We start from the raw sequence: 19,431 nt of genomic DNA, 5'->3' as shown, positions 1-19,431 counted from the left end.
AATATTGCCAACTCTGGCATTTTTCTGAGGTTTGAAAATTCATCTTAAAGGCTGCAGGGTATTACATCATGTTAACATATTAAAATCCATGATGCTGTTCTCTTAATGTTGGAGCTCTGGCTTGCTGGGAATATTTGTTCTACTGCACAGCCCTACAGTAAAGTGACTTCTTACATTTATTTTTATTTGCTATTTGTGAATTATATTGAACATTTTTTTTTTTTTTGGTAAGAAGTCCTGTGTACGCTTTAGTACACAATGAATTGTAGTATTCATTTTGCTGGCACAAGTCTCACAAGTTAATTCATAGTTCAAGCAGTAGCCATGAGAATGAAGGCCACCAATATGAAATTTCCTTATTAAAGAAACTATCAAAGATGAGACACTAGTCTTCCAGCCTGAGGCGGGGATGGAAACAAGCTCTACATTAAATTTTATACGTAAATTGTAAGAAACAACTTGAGAAAATGTAGAGGAAATGATATTTTAAACCTGTCTAAATTGGGCTGATTGGTAAAGGCGCTTATTTCAAGTAATTAAAGTTCTGGATTATAGTATTTATGAAAAAATATAGATTTCTTACTTTCTAGAACTTACATCATGCAATTTACAAAATGCTTTTGAATAGATATTGCCAAGAATATTTATCCCCCCAGAGCAAAGGGCAAAATGTGTAATTAGCATTAAGAAGCGCTTACAAGAGAATGATGACCACAAATCTTTTGGGGAAGAAGCAGTTGAACATAAATGATTTTTTTCTATAAAAGTTCAACATTAGCTTCCCTTAAGAAATGGAAGAAACCTCTGGAGTTCCCATCGCTGCTCCGCAGTTAATGAACCTGACTAGCATCCACGGGGATGCAGGTTCAATCCCTGGCCTTGCTCAGTGGGTTGAGGATCCAGCATTGCTGTGAGCTGTGGGGTAGGTCCCAGTCGCCGCTTGAATCCAGTGTTGCTGTGGCTCTGGTGTAGTCCGGTGCCCACAGCTCCTATCGGACCCCTAGCCTGGGAACCTCCATGTGTCGTGAGAGCAGCCCGGAAAAAGAAAAAAAGACGAAAAATAAAAAATAAAAAGCAGTACAAAGAAATGTAAGAAACCGCCATGTAATTTTCTTTTCTTTTTACGGCCTCCCCTGAGGCCTATGGAAGTTGCCGGGTTAGGAGCTGAATCAAGCGGCAGCTGAGGCCCACACCACAACCACAGCCCCACTGGACTGGAGCCACATCTACGACCTACCCACAGCTCGTGGTAACACGGTACCCTTAACCTGCTGAGCGAGGCCAGGGATCGAACCCGCGTCCTCACAGACGCGATGTCCTGTTTCTCACCTGCGGAGCCACGGTGAGAACTCCCTCAGTGGAACCTCCAACCACCAATTCTTCCCATCTCTTTCTTTGTTTGCGAACAAGACAAGGCGATTCCCAAACACCTTCCAGTTTGCCACCAGCAATCAAACACAGGGAGGTCTCGGTCCATGAGGCTTGTGTACCCCACATGCTGGAAGTACAAGGAAAAGCCCAGGAGAAGGGGCCGCTTCCATCTCTGTGCAGGGCTGCCCTCTGTGTAGACGGGCACTGCACAGATTCCTAACTGCCATAATCCCCCCAGGGGCGTCCCACGGACCGACCTGGTGTGTTCTCTGCTCAAAATTTATCGGCGACTCCTCATTACCCACTGGCCCGGAGACAGAACCTGAGTCCCCCACACTCTTGAGGCTTCACATCTTGGACAAACGCCCGACGTCCTCTCCCCTGAGGTTCCCCCAGCCCAGCCCAGCCCAGCCCGGAGCACCTGCCATCTGATGGGCCGCTCCCTCGCACCTGCATCCCGTTTTATTGCTACTTGGCTGGAAACCGTCCCCAGCCATGGGGCTTCCAGTTCCTTCCCCTGTGAGCCCTCCTCTGCCTCCTCTTCTCTCCTATTTCTTCCCAGCGGCCGTAACAGCTCCACTGATTTAACGCAGGCTTCTTATCATGGAGCAAAACAATCCATGAGAAAAAAAGACGAGGCTTATTTATTTATTTAGGACAGTGGTCAGAACACAGCTGATTCTCAAAAATATTCTGTGGCACAAACTGTGATCTTGCTAAGGTACTGAAATCATAGACCTAAGCCTTCATCTCTATCCAGTTATTTGACTTCTGTCAATTTGATCTTCCCAGAACTCTTACCTTTCAGAGTGGACCAGTTTTAATGGAAAAGAAAGACCAGCCCATTACACCACGTAAGCTTCTATTTCAACTGGGGACAACTTGACTTTCAGAGCAGTAACTGTGCCTAAGTTGGAACGCAAACACTGGTGCCGCATCCGAAACCAAAAAGAACGATTCTTTACAGGAAAACACCACCTTCCCTACTGCATGAATCACAACCAAGGTTTTAAAATCTCCAGGAGGTTTCCAACTGCCCTGATGTGATTCCTTACAGCTATGGCCACAAATACAGGTGATGAGACACACTGAAATTTACAACAAAGGGATGTCTCACAAGTAGGCAGTGTGACCTCTGAATAAATAGTCTTCGAGTTTCTGACAAATGAGAAAACACTTTCAGAAGGAAAAGGATATATTGTCCAAGGAAATGCTGCCTGTAAAAAGAACACTTTATTTGTGGCATCTGTGGAAATATTCTAAACTGCTCTCTTTTGACCCATTAATCCAAGAACAAATATGAAAGCCCAAAATACTTTTTCTGAAAAATACTGATCCATAAAGTAGTCTACTTGGAATAATTACTAAGAGCAAGTTTCAAAGTGATGGCTCACTGTTTGGCTTAGGTCTAGAGGTCACTGTTAAAAACCAAACCAAACCAAACCAAAACAAAAACACCTAGCTTTAAATGATCCCTGTTGCCATAAAATTCAAATGCTTGATCTTAAACTATTGCTGTTCGGTTGTCTTCAGACTCTTGGCTGCATTTCCAAGGGCTATTAGCAGCGTGTGAAGACTCCAGGAATTGAAAACTGCCAACTGTGATTCCGAGGCCTTTCCTAACCAGGGTACCTCTTCTCTCCCCGTGTCCGCGTTTCCCAAAGCCCTATGTGCAGCAGCGTGACCCAGAGGGCTTGTCTGAACAAACGTCTAGTCCCAAAGGACTTCGTGTTGTTCACAGGAGCCCGTAGGTGATTCTGATGCGGCTGGAGATCAAGCCGACCCAGAGAAACTCGGGCTTCCAGGAGGACAGCAGCCTGCGCGCACCCTCCTCCCCGCCCTGCTCCCAAGTCTGACGCTGCCCCGCCTGAGTCAGCAGCCTCTGGGGCTGCTCTGCAGCCGGTTCCATGCGGGTCTCTGGCTCCACGGACGTTTCTGCAGGCACGACTCAGGGCTGTTCTCCCTGCAGGCCAGACCACACAGGGATGGCAGCCGAAGGTCAGGTGCAAGGCGCCCAGGGGTGAGGACCAGAAAGGGCCCATCCCGGACGGGGCAGCCCTCAGAGACCTGCCGACCTCAGCCTCTCTGGTCTCTGGGCCCCAAGGAGTTGAGAAAAAACTGAATTGGGGGCAGATGCCTTCCTCCTCCTGAGCCCGCAGGCAGGCATCCTCCAGCCAGGGAGCAGAGGAGGCACTGGCTGCCCCCCGGCCCTCCTCAGAGGCTGGACCTGCTGTGGCTCCATCACCTCGGTGCTGCCTGGGAAGTCCAGAACTGACAGCCAAGGGTCACAGCAGCCAGAGAAGCTCAAACCGTGTTCCATGAGGACAGTGTGGATACACTAGAAATAGGTAACATGGGAACACTGGTGTTATATATTTTTTACCCCAATAAAAACAAAGTCACTGAAGAGACATCTTGAACCAAAAACTAAATAAAGAAAGTGAGGTCAGAGTAGCTGACAGCCACGTGTCTGCACAGGGCTTTCCGTCTGAAACCAAGTTTCCAGCTGGTAACACTGAGGCTATGAAGTTAAGGGAATAATCGATGTTTGGATAGAGATGGTGACACAGAAGAATTATTACACACAGAAAAGAACAAAAGGAAAGGAAATCATGAGGGGGAGACGAAAAATGGAAAGACGGGGGTTCCTTCTGCAGCTCAGGGGGTTAAGAGCCTGACTAGTATCCATGAGGATGCAGGTTCGATCCCTGGCCTCGCTCAGTGGGTTAAGGATCCAGTGTGGCCATGGCTGTGGCACAGTGTTTCTGCAGGCAGTTGCAGCTTTCATTCGACCCCTCGTCTGGGAACTTCCATATGCCGCAGGTGTGGCTGTAAGAAGAAAAAAAAAAAAAAAGGAAAGATGGACGCGGTGAAGCCTCACATGGGATATAAGAGGAGGAGCAGGAGGAGGCCCAGAGACGTGGTCTGAGGAAGCTATTAGATCAGTCGTAGAAGAAACCTATCCTGGCTTGGAGTAAAAGACCCACATCTGAAGATGTGATGAGAAAAAGAGCCTTCCCTCCAAGTCCAAAGAGGAAACCTTACACGATTTCAGACCGACGAAGTCGCCTATGAAGCAAAGAGAACCAGATGCACTGAACTGAGTTAGAGTCACGCCTGGACGCCGAGAGGTGGTGCCTCTGCCGTCCACCCACAGCTCTGCAAAGGGCAGCAGCAGAGAGACAAACAGCCCACCGGGCCTCTCCACAGAGCGGGACGGAAGGTCTGCATTTGCAGGTACCTGGAGTACAGGGCGTGTCTCGCCACACCTGCTAGGATAACAGTTAAGAAGAGAATGGACAACTTCCGAATGAAGCCGAAGGTAAATCATGAGAGGCTGGAAATGCGTCGGGGGAGAGCACACGAGCCCTGGGCTGCAAAACTCACCACGCGCTGCCACCCCCACGTGTAAGCGCGTATCCCGGAGCCCAGCTTAACTAGCTGGTGTGGCCAATCATGGCCACATGCAGGGCTGGTGATTTCCTCATTCTTCTCCCCCCGGAACAGAGAGGGAGACCCCCTCACAAACAGAGGTCGCCTTTATCAGTTTAATTCCCTCTGTTTTCAGAGCTTCTCCTACTTCTCTTGTTTCTTTTCTTACTTTTTTTTTTTTTTAAATGTCTACACTCATGGCATGTGGAAGTTCCCAGACCAGGGATTGAATCTGAGCTGCATCTGCAACCTACACTGCAGCTACAGCTGTGGCAATGCTGGATCCTTTAATCCACTGACCCAACTGGGGATCGAACCTATACCTCCTCAGTCACCTGAGCTACCACAGTTGGATTCTTAATCCCCTGGGCCCCAGCCGGAGCTCCCTCTGTTGTTTCTTAAAAATAACCGGCTCAAGATAATCCTCATGCCAAACAGGCTTCTTTAGGGGTGCAGATTCTGCTCCCCTCCACGTGCAATATTCCCCTCCAGCCTGAGAATCCTTATTTAACACCAGTGCTACATATATCATAGAAGATGCTACGTATTCCCAGAGTTCCTATCATGGCTCAGTGGTTAACGAATCCAACTAGGAACCATGAGGTTGCGGGTTCAATCCCTGGCCTTGCCCAGTGGGTTAAGGATCTAGTGTTGCCGTGAGCTGTGGTGTAGGCTGCAGACACGGCTCGGATCCCATGTTGCTGTGGCTCTGGCGTAGGCTGGCAGCTACAGCTCCAATTAGACCCCTAGCCTGGGAACCTCCATATGCCGCGGAAGTGGCTCTAGAAAAGGCAAAAAGACAAAAAGACAAAAAAAAAAAAAAAAAAAAAAGGCTACATATTCCCATGTTTACCAGTACATGTAAATTATAAAGTGTGTTATACATACTACACACCACCTAGAAATGTACTCTGGAGCAGTCTACAGAAAGTAACCTACTTAACCTCGTTTAGCAGCTCAACTAATCCCAAGAGGAACAAGGATTCTTTTTTTTGGTGGCACATGGAATTGGTCTCCAAAGGAACAGTCCGTGCTCCATGGAACAGCCACTAAAATATGCCATTATAAAACTAAACCCGATTACATCACCCCCACATTTAAAACCCCCTAACGCCCTGCTTCCTTCTGTGTGCAGGACAAGGCCTGTCCTCCATGGAATGGCTCACAGCACTTAAAGACTTGCTGGATTTATAGTGACTCAGCTCGAAAACATAAAGACTTGCTGGATTTACAGTGACTCAGCTTGTTTCTCCAAGTGGAGAAAGACTCTCTCCTACTTGCCTGGGAAACACCCAATTATCACCGAGGATCCAACTGGGGGCCGAGGCCTTTATAACCCTCCTTGGCACCACCCCACGCTTCCCCACGTCCATGGATCTGCATCCATCACGGTGTTCGAGAGATGCTGGTCGCATCTGTCTGTAGCTCCAGCCTCTCCACGGGACTGTAACTCTCTGAGGGGAGGACGCGTGCCTTTGTGTGTGTGTGTGTGGAACGGGGATTGGCGCTAGCACCCTGACTCATATTTTCAGTCCTGTTCCCACGCCACTGTGTCGACAGAGAAACTCAGCTCACCTCTAACACCCGTGTCTCAGAAGGAGGATCTCGTCCTCAGCGACAGTCTCCTTTTATTTAATGTCATCACGCGAAGAGACAGAACAGGCGTCCCTAAGGGTCAGTGACTCGCAGAGCGCCGGGTTCGGCTGGACCTGACTGGAAGAGCCGTCGGCCCCAGGGTTGGCAGAGGAAGCCGAGGTGACACGTGTGTCCAGTTCAGGGTCCGGGAGAGAGTGAAGGCTGAGTTCACTGATGAGCAAGCGTCTCAGGACGGCACCCAGGGGTGCACACGGTCCAGGGACGGTGCTTGTACAGTCACACGGTTCAGCTGCCTTGTTCACCATCCATTTCCTCCCCGGCCTGAGTCTGACACGGACGCAGTGAGGGACAGGGAGGGGGGCTGTGTGGGAACAGTGAGCCAGGTGCCCCCCTGCAGAGATCCTGTGTGATCTGAACTGGGAAGGAAAGAGCCCCCCAGTGAGAGGGGAGAAGAAGGTTCTCGGGGCTGCAGACTGGATCTGCAAAGCCAGCGCAGGACCCGGAGAAAGTCCCGCGTAAGGAACAGAGCGGATGAGAACAGTGGGTGTGGGGGGCAGCAGCCCTCTGGGGGGGACCCTGCCAGGGAAACGCTTCCAAGCGCCTGCTGGTGATTTCGAGGTGCTTCCCACTCCATCCAGAAGCACAGATGACACAGCAGGTCCATTCCAGTTACACTACTTTCAGTACCCAGTGAACTGAGCAGTCCACTCCAGTCACGCTGGCTTTCACGGAGTACTGAACTTCTGCCGGGAAATGGGCCAGCTGCTTTCCGTTCATCCTCCTGCTGAATTATCCCAGCACTTGAGAGGGAAACTTGGATACAGAGACTCACAGAAAGAAGGCGAGGTGAAGACAGAGGCAGAATGACGCCAGCCCCAGCCAAGGATGCCGAGATGGCCCGTAACAAGCAGAAGCCGGAGGAGGCGGGGAAGCGCCTTTCCCCAGATCTTTCGGAGGGAGGCAGACCCTGCTGACATCTGTTTTAGAACCTCCTGATAGATAGAGAAATGCAGACTTTGGTGTCGCGAGAACGCTCAGCAGACAATGGGCCAGGGCGAGGTCCACGCTCAGGGGGACCCACCCTATCAGGACCACTCCCTCCCGTGAGGACCAAGGGGGTTTACCCTGCAGATGGGACCACAGGACCCCCAACCCTTGTTTCTGACAACGTGCAGACAGCTCTCTTCCCACCATCCATGCTTTGTTTGTTGCCTTCAAGTGGAGGCCCACCCAGATTAATTTCCCGGAGACTTTTCCTGCGTGCTTTTATTCTAATTGTTTAATTAAACACAACAAGTATTTGATGAAAATAACCCTTTACAGACACTGTGGCAAGAACTAAAAGTCAGGGATGATGAAACCTGAGCTCTACCCTCCAGGAAGCCACCTACAGAAAGAAGCAAAGGGACCGCTGGCAAGAAGCTGCCCCACAGTGAGGGCCACGCAGCCTGGCAGACACAGAGGAGAAGGCAGGGCTGAGGACCCTGGGAGAAGGTGCTCTTGTTCCCCTGGGAACCTGGGGGCGTGAGGGGGATGCCGTTTGTGCATGTCCTTAAACGTGGAGACACAGCTCCACGACAGGGGACGATGTCCTCCTGAGCCAGAGGGCGTGCGTGGAGGAGGGCAGACCTGGCATCTGCCTCAGGCTGCAGACATCATCCTATGGGTGACAGGGAGATGCTCGAAGGCCTTCAGGCAGGGCCTTTGGATGGTGGCACCTGTGACGTCCTGGACAACACAGAAGGCTCGTCTGTGTGGGGCCGGGAGCTCCTGGCTGGCTTGCCATCTTCTGCCTCCCCTGGGTTTGCCCTGTGCTGGCCTGCTCTGGCCCCTAGGAAGCCCAGAGGCCCTGCCTCTTAGTCGCACAGTTCTCAGTGGGAAGAATTGCTGGAGCTCTTAGAAAATAGCAATCAGCCAGCAAGATGATTCAGAATAAAACTGGGTGAGAAGCATGGGCTCGACTGGATGGCCAGAACCAAAACCGGCCCAGGCATCTCCATTTGACATCCCCCCACAGCTGTATAGCAGGTATGTTTGGTCATAAGCAGAGATATTCCTGCAGCCTAACAGCCCTGGGTGTGGCACGCCTGGCCCCCAAAGCATTTCAGCTAGAGGCCACTGGGCTACACACGAACCACCAAAGGCCCAGGTTTTCTGGGCCCAGAGAGCACAAAATTCTCTGTGCCACATGGCTGCCAACAGCTCACATCACTTATTAAAGATACAACTGGAAGAGAATCTTTCCAATGCATTTCTCTGTGTTTTCATGAAAACGTGTCTTCTCCAAGAAATTGTAAACGAGTTCAATATGGGTATATAAGTGCATTTTCTCAACTTTAAGGTTTTAGGGACATGAGGATTTGCTAGCACACTGATAAGTTTGCATGTACTGTCCAGGTCAACACAGAGCTAAGGTGCCTGATTCTTTCTGAAAGCTACAAGTGGGTCTGAATTATGCACCTGTTCACAGAGAGTGAATCTAAGGAGAGAGTAGGGACGTGTGATGGGAAAACGGCACAACACCCTCACCCTGTGGGGACTGCTCACACGCGTCATGACACAGGGGTATGCCCACATTTGGTGGAAGCAGGGTGACCCACGGGCCGTGTCTGTGTATGTGTGTGTGTGTGCAAATGACGGGGCTGTGCAGAGCAGTGCCATGATGAGACTCGTTCTTTTGCTGAGATGCAGACCTCGACGCTCAGAATCAGTACAGATGGGACTGCCACGTAATTTACTACCCACACGAGGAAACTTCTGAGAGAGGCGTGATTAAGACCTGCGCCAAGACACGGGCACTACCTCTGCGCAAACCAGGACCACGTAAGGGAGCAGCCAGGACACAGAAGGAAGCAGTGAGGTCAACGGCGAGTCCCCAGGGCGAAAAAATAAACATCCAATGCGAAGGCACCTCAGTTCACAATTTAGGTCACATTACGAGAAAGGGGAGCAACCAAGTGTCCTCATCAGAAAGACTTACTCTTCAACCTGGGAGAAAATATTAAAATAGCTCTAACGCCCAGACTCCAAATAACTTCGGACTTGAAGTAACATGCACTACTCCTACGAAAGCTGAATACTCTGAGTGCAGGACACCGAGGCTCTCAGGTTAAAAACATAATTACTGAATGAATAACGCAGGGGAGACAGTGAGAGGCTGTTTGCAACCGACTGAAATGGTCTCGGTGACATAAACACTATGCAGAGAAAAGGTCGCCCGCCTCAGAAGAAAAGCTGCAGGTGAGGCAGAGGAGCAGGTGGAGCCTGTAGGTGGAGGCATGTGATGCCTCATGTCGTCCATGCGCAGAAGCAGGTCTGGGTATCAAGAGCAACCGTGAGAACTCGGAGAGATAAGCTCTCTCGCTCCCACGGATGCGAAGATTTTGAACTAGCATCTGACCCGCAGCAGGGGAACAATAAATATTGTTGACAAACATCAGTGATTTTCTGGGAGGGTAAAGTGGTGTGTATTTACGAGGATGACTGGGTAACATCTACCTGAAAATACTGAAGCTAATCTGGGAAACTGCTAGAGAGATCTGTCAGGGTAAAAAAAAAAAAAGTCAGCTGCATGAATCCAAAGACATTCCTACAGCATAATTGCTTATGATGGGAAAATGACCTAAATAAATAAGTGAACGTGTGTGTGCCTCCAAGCAGAGACTGTGTTCCTAGATTATGGCCCCCCAGGCAAGTCCAAGAACATGGGTGATGTGGTGGCAGCTACGAAAAGACAGGCACAAAAGCGTGGAGTGGACAAGCAGACCTTGGACAGTGTCATGGTGTGATCGCATGTCGTAAAAATAAAACGCCTGTGTTTCAAAGCACTGTGTGTAACACGGCAGATTCCACACCAAGAGTGTCCAGGAGACAGGCTGGTAGACGTGTGTGTGGTTTTGTTTGGTTGTTTTTGGGTCTTTTTGGCTGTACTTTCTATGACTTTCTTCGAGAAACTGATGTTGTAATTAAGATGCTCAAAACAGTCACAGCTCTCACATGCCTGTGGAACATATGACAGAAATCGGAAGCTTCAGCCAGAATGAAGGCACTAGTGGACATTCTTACACGTTTAAAACCAAAATACGTGGCTGTTCTCCTTGCTCATAATGTGACCTAAGTTGTGAAACTGAGGGGCCTTCGCCTGTGATGTTCGCTCTTTCGCCCTGAGCGGAGGTACACACAGCGCACGGCCCGGGGGAGGAAGCCGCCTGGGCAGGAGCTCAGTTCAGACAGAGGCTTCGGCCTCTGCGAGGGGCTGTCGGGGTCGGGGCTGGGGTGGGGGGCCCTCCTCGTCAGACCCGGCCTCCGGGGTGGGGGACTGTGCTCACCAGAGAAGAGGCCTCTCTCCACGCGTCCTTCTGGGCCGGTGCTGGTTTCAGTCTAATTCTAAAGTACGCACCGCAGTAAGTGTCCGCAAACCCTGGGCGCTTAGCTAATGAAACTCATCATCTTCTACAGGGAGACACACGCTCGGCAGAGGCAGAGCTACCGCGGACCTCCCGACCGCCCACACCAGCCCCAGGCCTGCTCGGCATAAACCAGGCGTCTGGGCCCCAAGCTGGGCCCAGGGTGAGAAGGAGGCGCGGGCTGAGTGCTCAGTGCAAAGACTCCCACACGCCCAGCCACGCCACTGGTGCTCAGAGGGACAAACGGACCTCGGGCTGGAGGGAGCCGACAAGGGCAAGGAGGCGGGGAGACGACTCCCCTGGAAGCTCTGAGGACTGAGGTAAGTGCATCCGACAGCAGTACGCAGACCGGCCTGCAGGTACTGCTGTAAAGACCTGACTGGGCCCGGGATGAGCCTGGGCTCTGGCAGGGCCTGCAGCTAAGGGCCGGTGTTCCAGAAGCAGCCTCGGAGGGTTTTGTGAAAGGTACAGTTCACATACTTTTCTAAAATCCTAAGCATTCTGGAACACACCCGGTCCCCAGCTCCTGCTGAAGGCCCGTGGGCGGCTGTGGGCCTGGCCCTCCACATGTCAGTGGCCATGTCCCCTGTCCCCGAGGGGTCAAGGCCACCTAGAGAGGAGGCAGGGCTCCCAGGGGCACCGGAAGTTGGACCCACGTCTGTCCTGCCCTCAGCATCTGTCGAGAGACAGGCCCCGAAAGAAGCAAGAGCTGCTCAGAGCTCACCCTCGGGCGCACCGAGCTCCAAAGTGATGACAACACACGGATACTGGAAATGCTTCAAGTGTCATCACTACTGCTATTCATTATCTGTCTTAACGGAACTTTGGAAGAACAAAAAGGTTCTTACCTGAAAAAGTAAGTTTCAGCCCCGTCATAGTGGCCAGGTGTCAGTTTGAGGGGCGGGTAGTCCACAGCCAAAGGCCTCACCATAAACAAGCCCATTGCCAAGGCCACGAAGAGGACCGGCAGCAGCAGGTTGGCGACAGTGCCTTTCCAGGCCCGGCCCGCGTGGCGAAGCCGCTTCACCAGGAGAGCCGCCATCTGTGCCAGGAGCAGGGGACCACCCTGCACCAGGGGGGTCCTGGCACGCGCACCATCTGTGGGCACAGAAAGACGCAGCAGGCATGAGCTCCCGGTGCCCGTGTGGCCTCCCTGACCTGTCCCTGTGCTGCAGGTCCCTGCATTCACATAGATTCCAGCCCAGGAGCACCACGCGCCGACTCTGCCTCAAGTAAGAACCCTCTGAAAAGGTACAACAGGGCATCTCCGGATAGTAAATGGTAAAGGACAGAATCCACAGGGGACCCCACTCTGCTCCGGATTTTTTTTTTCTTTAAGGGCTGCACCTGCATGATATGGAAATTTCCAGGCTAGGGTTCGAATCAGAGTTGCAGCTGCCAGCTGATGCCACAGCCATGGCAACTCCAGATCCTTAACCCACTGATGGAGGCCACGGATGGAACCCGCATCCTCATGGATAGATAGTAGTCGGTTCTTAACCCGCTGAGCCACAACAGGAACTCCTGCTTTGCTTCTGAAGGGAGGCGGGCAGACCGCAGAGAACAGAGAGAACGGGCCATGTGTTTATTCTTCCAGGTTAAAGTAAAGCCCATGACACGAGCTTGGATTCTAACACAAAAAGAACAGAAGCAAAGATGCTCTGACCTCCTCAGCCACCAAAAAGGATGCCTCCGCCGAGACCCCCATCTCCTGGCTCTTAGAAGAGTCTAGTGCAGAAAAGGCATATTAGTAGGCTAGCCTGGGCCCTTTCTCATACAAATATAGATATAAATATAAACTGTGATCATTGCAATGTGGGGTAATACTAACTCATGGCGTTATGGATACAGGCCTATAGGATACAACTGTGAATCACACAAGTCAAGCCGGAATCACTGAGATGCTGCTGGCTGCCAAACCCCTCGATTTCCAAAATGATTGCTGAGCTAACTGCTTAATGTCTTCACGGCCTTCAGCTGAGGGGCTCTTCCTCCACCAGAACAGAATTCCCCAGGGTTTAGATTCAAGAGGCGCTGGCAGGTGACTGGGGCGCTGGTGGCTCATGTTCCCACCATGCCTCTGTTCATCGTCCTCAGAAGTCACACTCCCCGGGTCAGTCTCTGCGCAGCATCCTTCACCTCGCACATCTAGCTGCTCACAGCTGCTGCCGAGCTCTGCGACTTCTCCTGTGTGTGCCCAGCAGGCAGTGAAACACCAGCTTGTGTCACAGAGGTTTTTTTCTGTGCAGTGGGTGCTCCGAAATGGAACAAGGACATAGTGCCTGGGTGTCACGCTACCCGGTCAGTTTGCCTGGCGGTGCAGAAGTCGGTCCCACAGGCCTTTCTTGCCCCCCGAGCCTCGCTCATGAGAACCATCACGGAGCGGGGTGGGGACAGTTCAATCTTTGAACCCACACACACCAGGATTTGAATCTAGTCTCAGCCACCAATGTGCTGTATGACTCCTGGAAACTCACCTAACCCCTCGGATTGCCTTTTCCCTCAGCTGTAGATAGAGCCTTGAAATATCTTCCCTAGAGGTAAGGAGGATTCTTATTACCACACTTTTTTCATTTTCTTTTTGCCACACCCACAGCATATGGAAGTTCCCAGGCCAGGGATCAAATCCAAGCTGCAGCTGCCACCTACACCACAGCTGTGGCAAAGCCAGATCCTTGAACCCACTGTGCTCAAACCCATCCTGCTGCAGAGACAATGCCAAATCCTTAACCCACCATGCCACAGCAGGAACTCCTTACCACACTTACTAATCTACCAGAACAGGTAGAATGCTGACCTCTAGTCATAGTAAAAGCTGCTCAGACAACCTAGTAAGTCTGTGGGGAAAGGTGTTTCTTATGTTAAGAAAAATAAAATGTCTCCACCTCCCCACAATGAACGTAAAAGGGAAAATGGCCAAAATGCAAAACACAAAGGGCTAAGAGAGTTGATGCCATGAATCAACTGCCAATCAAATATTCAGGGCTAAGCTCACAGGAGTATTCGCGTGAATAATTTAACAGGCAAAACTGAAACACGGAACTGAGTTGTTACGAAGTGTCTCATCTGACGTATGCGTGCAATCATATCCAAGGACTCTAGTTACATCCATAATTACTCACTCCCTTGACACGGACCCTCAGAGTGCTTAGGGAAAACGTCCAAAGTCTTAGCTTTTTTCTTTCTGTTTTGGTCGGGTGGCTTCAGCAGTTACAACATGAATGCCACTCAAGGATAACTTGAAGGGCCAAGGACCCCGAGAGCACCAGGACATCTTTACCAGGTTCCTCCACGTGTGCGCAAAGATGTTAAAGCCAAGCATTACAAAGTTATGCCTTCAAGCCAATTTTAAATGAATAATCCAGAAAGAAAAGAGCATGCCTGAATATGCGGCTCATTAAAAAAACCAAACCTACGGGAGTTCCCATCGTGGTTCAGTGGGAACAAATCTGACCAGTACCCATGAGGACGCAGGTTCCATCCCTGGCCTCGCTCAGTGGTTAAGGGCCCATCGCTGCAGTGAGCTGCAGTGGAGGTCATACAGACTCGGCTCGGATCTGGCGTGGCTGTGGCTGTGGTGTAGGCTGGCAGCTGGAGCTCCGATTGGACCCCTAGTCTGGGAACCTCCATATGCCATGGGTGTGGCCCAAGGAGGAAAAAAAAAAAAAAAGGACAAACAACCCTAGAAAATAGATTAGTTACTTTTAAAATCATAGATGTTCACGTAAGAAAAGTGATCTGGAAAATAAAACTTCAAATTATCGATACGGTAAGGATTAAAAATAATGTTATACCTACTATTACTGAGTATTTTAGGGAATGGGTCTTCTTAGCAGTGCTGCCAGGAGAATCGACCAGTACAATCTTTTTCGGGGAAGCAAATATGAACCACCTTTGATCAGTTTACTTCCAATCCAAGAGCAATATTAGTCAAAAAGAAATAGAAATTGATCAAATACAGCAAGCAAGGTGGTACATTACATTTTATAGGAAATTAGCAGCGAGAAGCTGGAAATAAATGTCTGATAGGTGGGGACTAACCGAACAATTGATAATACAACCGCGCAGTGCACTGTATTAATCCCCTTCAGGCTATGGTGTAGACAAACTCTCATCCATGCGGAGAGTATTTATCACATCTTGTAAGTGAATAGATGGAATACAGCTCAATAAAATCAGTGGGAGAGGGAATATGGCCCAAAAGACTAACAGCTTGTGTTACTCAAAAAATGAGGGAGGAGTAAAACATCAAATGCGTGATTATAGGAAAATAATCATGGTATCCCCAAATTAAGTTAATGTGTGACACAATAATACATACAGAGTGAACATAATTTACTAAAAATATACTAATATTAAACTAGAAAAATTATTACTATTTTGGTGTGTATACTTTAACGAAAGGTTGAATTTTATGAAATAATTTCTACACTCTATATATACTATTCGAATTTGACACAAAGTAATTTTTGAGATGCAAGAAGTTCAAGTATTATACGCACTTTTTTTTTTTTCTTTTGGCTTTTTTAGGGCCGTACCTGTGGCATGTGGAGGTTCCCAGGCTAGGGGTGGAATCGAGCTGCAGCTCTGGCCTACACCACAGCCACAGCAACGCCAGATCCGGGCCACATCTGCAACCTACACCACAGCTCATGGCAATGCTGGATCCCTGACCCACTGAGCAAGGCCAGGGATCGAACCTACATCCTCATGGATCCTAGTCAGATTCACTTCCACTGCGCCACAACGGGAACTTCCTATATGCACTTTTAACCTGCTTAAAAATTATATTTATTTGTGTGGTGAGATCATGCTGCTATAACTGCCTTCACGATTTTCTGTTTTTTTTAACAAGGAATGTTTATGCATCTTGTAATCAGTAATCATTTTATAAAGACTATCTCCTTATTCAGGAAATGGAGCATGATTTGACGAAACAGAAAGAGTATCTTAACCTTTTTTTGGTCACTGAGTTACAGAATTTTAGGGTTAAAGTGAGTATCTCCAAACCATTTATTTATGAATACAGTCAGTTGAGGTTGTGAAGTGCATTAAACTGGGGAGAACGGAGCATAGGGTTTACCATGAGTAAGTGCTAGGCTAGGTCTTTAGGTTGTGTCTTTGAATAAAGCCCTCAACGCTTTTCATCTTGAAATAGGGTCTAAACGTGACGATTAACCCTGATCAACACAACACCCTGTATTTAACAGTGCACACACTTCTCCAAGGGGCTCCAAGGAAAAGACGTCCTCCGACGGGCAGGGGGTGACCAGGGTGGGGAGGATCTGCCAGGAACAGGGGGAATCGAGACCCAAATACGGTAGGTGGGATATTAGGGATACAGTCGGCCCTTCTGTATTTCTCTTGGATCAGAAATATTCAAGAAAGAAAAAAAAAAGAATATATATATATATATATATATATATATATATATATGTATGTATGTATTCCAGAATTTTCCAAAAAGCAAAACTTGGATTTGTCCCAAACTGGCACCTATTTACAGAGCATTTACATTGCATCGGGTATTGTACGTAATCCAGATTTAAAGGACACAGGAGGATGGGCATAATTATATGCAAACACTACAGCGTTTTATATAAGGGACTTGAGCATCCTGGGATTTTGGTGTCCTCAGGGGTCCTGGCGCCCCTCTCCCCTCGGAGACTGAGGGTGGCTATACTTTCTACTGCACCCAGTCAGGATCTGGGATTTCAACATCATCAGCAGACAGGAAAGGGCTTACATGACTTCATCTCTTCTCACTGATCCAGAAAATAGAACCCGTGGAGCTGTATGGAAAATTAAGAGTGACTTATGGCTCCTGGGGGATATGCTTTTAATTAAACAGCTGGAGATGCTCCAATGGGCATTAATGCTGAAAACGTGTCACAGTGTAAAGGACACTCCTGCCCCGAGATTCGCGTCACGCACCACAGACACAGTGAGCTTGGGGATGGGCAGCTTCCTCCCGGTGACCCCCATTCACAAAACAAAACGCTTAGGCAGGGTGGTCCCCACTCTCTGTCCCAGTCAATTCTGTGCTTGTCTGACGTTTATGCAAGTGATGACTGGACTGTCTTATTCACACCATGTAAAGAAGAAAATGAACAAAGTCTAATATCTTCCTATCATATATTGCTTATATGTGGAATCTTTTCAAAAAGTGATACAAATGAACTTATGTACAAAACAGAAACAGACTCACAAAAAACAAACTTATGGTTACTAAAGGAGTGGGGGTGGGGAGGGATAAATGAGGAGTTTGGGATTAGCAGATGCACGCAAGGTAACAGAGAATTATACTCAATATTTCATAAGAGCCTATAAGGTAAAAGAACCTGAAAAAGAATATATATGTGTAGTTAAATCACTCTGCTGTACACCTGAAACTAACACAACACGGTAAATCAACTCAGCTTCAGTTTTTAAAAAAAAAAAAAAAAAAGAAAGAAGGAAAGGGGAGAGGAAAAGAGAGAAAACAGAGGCAATAGCAAAGAGAAATGGGACAAAATAAAAAGTAAAACATGTTGACACATTTGTATCCTTATTAATATGACATAAAAACCAAAATACAATTATTTCTTAAATAGTAAACACAGTAATACAAACTACACACAATTGAAAACCATGCCATGTTACTATAACCTTGGTTAAATATTCTTTTGAAAAGCAAAAGCGATGTTAATAATGTTTAATTCTTAAAAAAGCTAAGTAGAGTCTTTATTTATCTAAATTGTTTCATTGATAATAATTCCACAATATATTATCCAACTTTTATAATGCTGTATCTGTGCATTTCTGGTAACAAACATACTACTTTCTTATCCATGATTAAAAAGAAACAGGTGATGTAGGTGGGAGAGTAATTTTCCATATGACATATGCCACTGAGGGTTCCAACTGCTGTAAAGTATCTATCGTTGATTTGGTTCCTTAAAGCGCTACAACTGCTGAAAAGATGTTCAACATGACAAATTGTTAGAGAAATGCAAATCAAAATTACAACGAGGCACCACCTCACACCAGTCAAAACAGCCATCATTAAAAAGTCCACGAATAACAAATGCCAGAGAGAGTGCAGAGAAAGGGGAATTCTCCTACATGCGTGGTGGGAATGTAAATTGGTGCAGCCATTGTGGAGAATAGTATAGAAGTTCCTCAAAAAAACTAAAAATAGGCATTCCCACTGTGATACAACAGGACGTAGCAGCTCTGCAGCACCAGGACATAGATTCTGATCCCCGGCCCAGCATCCCCAGTTGCTGCAGCTGCAGCTTAGGAAGCAACTATGGCTCGGATCTGATCCCTGGTCTGGGAACTCCATATGCCATGGGGTAGCCAAAAAAAAAAGTTAAACTAAAAGTTGCCATGTGAGGAAACATTAATTTGAAAAGATACATGCACACTAGTGTTCACAGCAGCACTATTCATTATAGCCAAGACATGGAAACAGCATAAATTTCATTGACAGACATATACATATATGATTACACAATGGAATATTACTCAGCCCTAAAAAAAGAATGAAATAATGCCATTGGTGGCAACATGGGTGGACCTAGAGATTATCCTACTAATAGTGCAGTAGGCTAGACAGAGAAGGACAAATACCATATGACATCGTTTCTACGTGGAATCTAAAATATGACACAAATAAACTTATTTTCAAAACAGAAACAGACTCACAGCATAGAGAATAGACTCGTGCTTACCAGGGAGGGCATGGGGGAGAGATGGAGTGGGAGTTTGGGATCAGCAGGTGCAAACTAGTATAAATAGGATGGATAAACAACAAGGTCCTACTGTACAGCACAGAGAACTCTACTCAATGTCCTGGGACATAATCTGAAAACAATATATATACACATATACATAACACATTCAACACATACATTATATATGTGTGTGTGTGTGTGTATATATATATATATATATATAAGAATATGTATACATAACTGAATCGCTATGCTGTGCTCCTGAAATTAACACAACATTGTAAATATATACTTCACGACTAAACTTCAATAAATTTTTTTTGAAAGCACTATGATTGCTGTAGCCAAGATGCTAAATCAAATCAGGACCTCACTTTGGATGTGGTCATCCTTGCATCTGGTCACTTTGCTTTTTTAATTTAAAGGTCGCTGACACTCATCCCTTTAAACCTGCCTTGAAAAGAGAACTAGGGTGGAGTCCAGCTCTGCTCCCAACTACACACACTGCCTGGGCAGGTCACAATCTCAGAATTTGGGTTTTGTCTTCAATGCACCAAAGGCCTTGGGTTTTCAAATCTGAGCTTCCCCAAAAGGTCTAACAGACAGTTAAGGACAAAGGAATTGGGGACACTTTCCAGGCACTCCCAGCATGACCTCAGCCTTGGCCATCATCTCTGGTTCTGTTCTGCACAGGGTCTGACTGCGGGGACGTGCAGACACTGACCAAATGCTATATTGAGCATCCCTCTCCGTGTTGAGCCCCGCCTCCCCCAGGCCATTCTTCCTACTCGGGAAACATCCCCTGTGCATTTCCTCCAGGTCCTGTCCCAAGGCTGACAGTCATACCCAGTGGGCCTCATGCCAAGCACCCCTCGAGCCCCCAACAGTGGCTGCATCTCAATCTGACT

General features: G+C 48.1%; 1 protein-coding gene across 10 annotated transcripts in view; it reads right to left on the bottom strand.

Annotated features, from left to right (window-relative positions):
* Positions 1 to 19,431, bottom strand: part of LOC100514786 (ATP-binding cassette sub-family A member 13) — a 348,431-nt gene that overhangs the window by 122,615 nt on the left and 206,385 nt on the right. For all 10 annotated transcript variants that reach the window (XM_021063898.1, XM_021063900.1, XM_021063901.1 and 7 more), the window contains one exon: positions 11,654 to 11,903. In XM_021063898.1, coding sequence (XP_020919557.1) covers positions 11,654 to 11,903 — 250 coding nt within the window. The remainder of the gene's footprint in view (positions 1 to 11,653; positions 11,904 to 19,431) is intronic.

Source organism: Sus scrofa, chromosome 9 (genome assembly GCF_000003025.6).
Source record: "Sus scrofa isolate TJ Tabasco breed Duroc chromosome 9, Sscrofa11.1, whole genome shotgun sequence".
In the NCBI taxonomy this organism is placed as follows: domain Eukaryota; kingdom Metazoa; phylum Chordata; class Mammalia; order Artiodactyla; family Suidae; genus Sus; species Sus scrofa.
Note: the sequence above shows the minus strand (reverse complement) of the source record. Positions and strands in the feature narration are given on the sequence as shown.